The sequence below is a fragment of the Narcine bancroftii genome, chromosome 11 (genome assembly GCF_036971445.1).
Source record: "Narcine bancroftii isolate sNarBan1 chromosome 11, sNarBan1.hap1, whole genome shotgun sequence".
In the NCBI taxonomy this organism is placed as follows: Eukaryota; Metazoa; Chordata; class Chondrichthyes; order Torpediniformes; family Narcinidae; genus Narcine; species Narcine bancroftii.
This window is the reverse complement of record NC_091479.1, coordinates 75165087-75171086: the sequence shown is the minus strand read 5'-3', so window position 1 is coordinate 75171086 and position 6000 is coordinate 75165087. Positions and strand designations below refer to the sequence as shown.

Sequence of the window (6000 nt, the reverse complement as noted above, 5' to 3'; positions counted from 1 at the left end):
CATTAAATTGTAAGATTAATTAGTGCTGAAAAGTGAAAATGATTCTCCCCTTCCTTTGAAATGTTCCATCTTGAATTAGTAAACGGGAAGGCAAGTTTATTTTCGCAAGAGTGCCGTTTTTGTGGTGCTTTGGCTCATTTCCATCGAATGAGCAGAGAGAGAGAGAGATGAAAAAGCAATTGCTTTCGTACATAATTTCTCTTTCTCGCAACTCTGTTACTTTACTTAACGCCAAGTCCCGCCCTCGCCGCGCGGTGATTGGTCCGGTGACGTCACAGCCCACTCCATTTCACAACGTTCCCGAGCTGCGGCGCAACTTGTGATTGGCCGCGAGCGTTGCCCTTGCTCAGCCCTCTCTCACTCTCTTGTCATTCTAATTATTTTTTTTGTTCTTTTAACTGCAACCCACATCTTTGTTAAAACTGCAACTCATGAGTCAAACTTCAAAGGCAGGCTGACGACGGCAAAGCGCTGGGAACCTGGTCCAAACATCCTTTTGGAAACTTAAACGTTGGAAAAAACTGCAACGTGTTCAATATTTTCCTTCTTTATTTTTTGGGGGGGGGGGGAAAGGAGAAAAAAATGGGTGCGTAACAATGTAATTAAAAGGCAGGCGCTTGCGCACACCGGCGATTCAATCAGCCGAAAGAGGAGGCGCCCGCCTCCAGAAGACGCAGGCGGCTCCTGATTGGGCGGCCGAGCCGCCCGTCAAGCGAAGGACGAGATTAAAATACTGAAGTGTTAATTAAGTTGTCTTTATGCAAATTCTTCGGTTCTGCTCTGCAAATTTAGACGAGTGAAGCAGATGACGTAATAGTCGTGAAGAAAACATTTCTTTTCTCCCATCTCGCTCCCTAAAATGTACTGCATTCAATCCCTGCTCTCCCGTCTGCTGGAAAATTTTTCCACCATTATCCAACTAAATTCGGTGGGGGCCAAATTATAAATAGAATTTAAAAAAAAGTGCATCGGCTCAACAGCACTTCTCTGAATTAGTTACGCTGTCCCCGTGTCTACCTGCTCATTAAAACTTTGAATCAAACTAAAATCGCACCAGAATCTACTGCATTAAGGGCTGAAATGCACTTTTGGCACAAACGACATGGCACCGTGAATAAAACAAAGAGCAATATTGGCACTGAATTGTTTTTAAGCCCAGTCATCAATTAAAAATAAAACTTTTGAAGAGGTTCAAGACCAAAGTACACGTTTAGACTTTCCAACCCACAGAAGGTCAGGGCAGCAGTCGCAGCGTCGTCTAAAGTAAGTTCTAATTTTGTGCAGCTGTGGTCGGGGGAGGGAGGAGGAGGAGAGAGGGGGATTGAGAGAGAGAGAGAGGGGGTTTGCTCGCAGCGCGCGTGCGCGGCGCCGTACCCTGGCAGGGTTCCATTGTTCCATCCGGGTAACTCGGCATTAGCATTCGGCAGCCGAGGCACAACTTTTTCCTCGAGGCAAAGTGAAATCCAGGCGCGCGCTCGCACCCGCTGGAATATAGTTCCCGGGGCTCGCCGCGTCCGCCGGCCGTTCACGGCGCCTCCGCGGCAGCGGCGGCGGCAGCTCGGTGCTCGGAGGCTGGGCCGTCGGCCGGCGCGGGGGCGACGGGCGCGCTGGGCGCGGGGCCGCCGGCCTCTCTTCCTCTCCCCCCCCCCCCCCTTCTCATCTCCGGGAGAGTTTAGTTGAAAAAAATGGCGTAAAGTGAGTGATGAGTCCTGGGGTCCGTACTAGCGAGAGAGGCGAGAACTTGCTTTGCAGCCGGTGTCCACTTGTTCTTCCGATTGTTTACTGCCGGCTGCTTGTTTATTTTTCGGGGGGGTTTTAAAAAAAAACCCGCCCCCCCCCGGGTGGGTGAGTTTTTAAAAAGATTGCGGGGGCTCTCCTTTCCCGGTTGGCCCCGACCCCCGCGCGCGCACGCAACTAACTTCATTTCGTCTGGATTCAAAGAGTCGGAAAAAGTGCTTTTGAAGTCCGGTCATGGAGATGCAAAGCCTTCAAGAGGCGCTGAAAGTAGAAATCCAGTGTCACCAGGTAAAAGGGGGAGGGGGAGAGAGAGAAAAAAAAACCTTTATTCCCCCCACCCCCCCCCCCGGCCGGGTGAGAGGGAGAGAAGGCGCATCAAAGCCGGAGCAGCAAACTGTGCCCTCTTCCCGGGGCTTGGCATTGATGGCAGTGAGTGCCCAGCCGAGGGGCTTTAACTTTGGGGCGAGTTGGTGGGGGGTCGAGCTCCGAGCAACAAGGATCTCAGAGTAATATTGCGGTCGGGTTGTGTGTGTTGCGATTAGGACGAGACTTGAATATTTATGAGCTGGCTGCTCGAACTGACTCAGTTGTTTGCGTGCCTCTTTGTTCCTCCCAGTCATGACAACTTGTCTTGCTCTTTGACCTCCTCAAATCATAAATGTTCCCTTTCTGTTTATTAGAAACTAGTTGCACAGATGAAGCAAGATCCACAGGTAAATAAACACATGAGCATTCTTGCACGGTGCGACCCGAAACTTTATCAGCGCTGATCTCATTTGGTAGTCGGCATAGCTGTAGTGTTGCCTGCGCTGCCTCAGTGACTGTGAAACTTTGCCGGATTGGGGAGCGAGCTGATTTTTGTTGTTTAAGCTTGCATTCCAAGGGAGCGTGCCAATATTTCTAAAATGAATTACGTTTTTCCAGAACGGTGAACTTCAGAAACAGCTGCACGAAAGACAATCCCGAATAACGTCTCTTAGTGAGAAACAAGTAAGGAATGGTTTAGTTCTTCCACGTTTATGAATGTCGAGAGTTGCAAGTTAACATGTTGGAATGACTTTCACTGTGTGTGGGGGGTGGGGTGGCGGGGGGGAGCGTTAACAATGAACAGTCTTTCAGGATAAAGCAACTGAATCGAGCTCCATGGACAAAGCGTAACTCCGGGAGTTTTAATGTTGCCCGATATACTGAACTGAGTTTACTTCCAGATGAAGTTTGTGGCGTGCATTTAAGTTGGTAAATTCTGAGGCGTCCATTTTGGATAGGTCGACATATTTTTCCCCCAAGTCTGGAAAGAGATCGGCAGACCCAGCAACTATTATCAGACCTTGTTTCCAGGACTGAATTTCAACTGGACCAATTCTTGGGGGAACGCTGAAATAATGCGGGTTTGAATTAATATGCTCTTGATCTCTCCACGTTCTGATTGACGTGAATCCGTGGCCAGCATCTCTCCTTTTTCTGTCCTCCTCCCCCCTCTCCCTCTCCTCTGTGATTTTAATGAGGGACTGATTATTTTGGTGGAGATTTAAAAATAACCGTACTGCCTGAAGGTTGGTATTCGCGAAGGCCGACTTTGTGTACTTGGGAGTAGTTGATAGAGCTTGGCTTCTAGCGGAGAACCTTGATTATTACAATAGAGGGGAAAAAAGATTCAGCACCACGAACAGATGCCATTGAATTACGCGATGGTTCTGTTCAGAACCCAACTTCTCCGCTGTTTTATTTGGCAAAGGATATATTTATAAAAATGCCCGGAATTGTCCAAAACGCCGGCTCAATTCTCATTAAATATTGTGGACACTTCAATCCAGACTCCTTATTGAGTTCCCCCCCCCCCCCCGAACTCATCGATTTTGTTTCTTTTGGAATGCGATCTGCAGCACGAAGTTAACATCGCATCTTGAATGTGCTCCGAGATTAAAGACGATTCACTGACAGTGTTATCTCGCTTTCGGGGTAACTGATGACAGAAATGACCCCCTTTTTGTGTCTGTGTGTAGGTGGGGGGGGGGGGGAATCGATGGAATGCTAGCCATCTATTTTATTTATTTATTTTGCCCGTACGTTCAATTTCTTTGTGGAAGCTTCCATTTTGTAAATGAGGGGTGTTGCGTGTTTTCCGAACATGGAGAAAACTATGTAAAGAAGGGATCGCCGTCTGGAGGGGAAGGGGGGGGGGGGGCGGGCATATGTATGCCGAACATTGCCATTTTAATCGATTTGATACTTGCGGGTCAGCGAGGAGGGAGCGTTTGAACAACTGGTTATGATCGCTGTGTGTGTCAAATCAAGTCATTTGAAATTGCCAAAAATGTCTTTCTCTTCCCCCCCCCCCCACTTCACATGCATGCACACACAATGGTGAAGCATCTTGTATTTGATCACTCAGCATTTTTCCACTGTAGAATAATCAAAAGCTGTTATTATTTCTCCTTTATTCACTGCATAATCAAACTTTTGTCCATGTGAAGAATGTTGAATTATTTGATTTGGTACTTGTAACTGGAGGTAACTATTTGGATAATAAAACTACTTCATTACAATAAAGTTATGGATAGCATAAAACACTTTTCTGCACTTAAAACTACTTTTGACTCTCCATCATCTTTCAGCCTGTGTGAGATGTTCTTCACACTAAATCCAAATAAGTATTTAGACGATGGAAAACACAGATTCCAGTAAATCTTCATCAATATAATTCCTTGAGCTTTTTTCAGTGTTTATCTTTTTATGCATCTGTGCCAGAGCTTTTTCTTAATTTTATATTTTGTAGATTTATTTTGAAACTAACACATTTATTTTGATTCAGATTTTCTTTTTCATTTGCAATTTGAAATAAATATCAGTTGAATTGTTACTCAAATTCTTGAGTATTTTAAAAGATGTATTATGGTTTCCCTTTTTGAAATGCCTAGATGCAGTGCATTTTTAAATGTGATTGTAATCCAGGATGGTAAATTTTGGTATGCGTCAAAGTAATTGAATGAGAATGAAAATACTTTTAGATTCATTTTTAAGGCACAAAACAAGAACATAGATTAACTTTTGTGTATCACTGAGAAATTTTCTCACCTCCCTCATCCTGCAATCCAGTAGAAATATCTGACTAAAGGTCAAGTTTTTGAATGAAGATGGTGTTAAATTTGTGGTAGGAATGGCTGTTAAACTAGGTAGAATGATTGTTTTGCTAAAATATAACTGCACTCTTTAAACTTTAAAATGTTAGCTTTTTTTACACTCTGGATAGATAAAAAGCTTAACCATTAAAATTAATGAGTTAGAGCACAGGGTTCAACAAAGAGCAAAGAAGAGTTAGCAAAGTTGTCAGTCAGGATTCACTTTTTTTGGTGAAAATTTACAGCAAAGTCTTTTTGGTGTGAATACCAAAATAAAAGTCATTCATCTATCACATGAGGAACTGGGTTTAAAATAAGTTGTTGTTTTCGTGATGATGGGAAACTTGTCCAATTTTTAATGGTTTAATATTTACAGGTAATAAAGCACCCAGTAAACGCTACTTAATATCACTTTATGGTTTCAGAAAGGCATTAGTGTTTGCATAACGAGAATCTATTTGAAGTTAGTGCACATGTAAAATGCTTTGCCCTGATTTTTGGAACAGTTTTTAATGGTGTGGTGTTTCAATATTTCAATTTCTATTGTTAGATTTTGTCTTTAATGTTTCTAATGTTGATCACATTTTCATGATTGTGTTTAAGCTGCGAGGTTATTGTGACCTGTCTGGCAGAAAGTATTTGCATTCTGTGTGTTCATTTACTACTGGTCAGCAGTAGAATGAACATTTTATTTCTAGTTCAGTTTTTTATTTCAAAATGTTTATTTGAGGAATATAAATATTTATGTTACACAAATCAACAAGTGTGGTTGATAATTACTAACTTTAGTACATATAAAAACTTTTGCAAGCTAAACTGTTGTAATTTATGGTATCTCACGAGAGATTAATTTAAAAAAAATCTTGGCAAGAGATAGCATGAAAGCCAAAAGGTGGGTAATTGTTTGTCCTTGGTGTCTCTGTTCATATGGTAACAATTCTTAATTAGATATCTTTTGTGTGCTTGTGGCTAATATTCACGATTATCCTTCATTCATATGGTTCTTGTTTGAGAATGGGGAGGCGGATGCATAATTGTCAAGTCTCAAACTTTTATAATTAATGTCTGTATTCACTTTCCAGCAGGGGTCACTATAAAGCAATTGCAACCAATAGAAGTTTTTGTTATGTTTGCTCGGGTGCTA

General features: G+C 43.0%; 1 protein-coding gene across 7 annotated transcripts in view; it reads left to right on the top strand.

Annotated features, from left to right (window-relative positions):
* The first annotated feature begins 962 nt into the window (after positions 1–962).
* phf21b (PHD finger protein 21B) overlaps positions 963–6000 on the top strand; it is a 110813-nt gene continuing 105775 nt past the window's right edge. The window contains exons 1-3 of one of the 7 annotated variants that reach the window (XM_069903423.1): positions 963–1263; positions 2418–2450; positions 2662–2727. In XM_069903423.1, coding sequence (XP_069759524.1) covers positions 2433–2450; positions 2662–2727 — 84 coding nt within the window. In that variant the 5' untranslated portion in view covers positions 963–1263; positions 2418–2432. Of the gene's footprint in view, positions 1264–1431; positions 2026–2417; positions 2451–2661; positions 2728–6000 lie in introns of those variants that run through there. The other 6 variants (XM_069903419.1, XM_069903422.1, XM_069903418.1 and 3 more) reach the window with 6 other exon arrangements.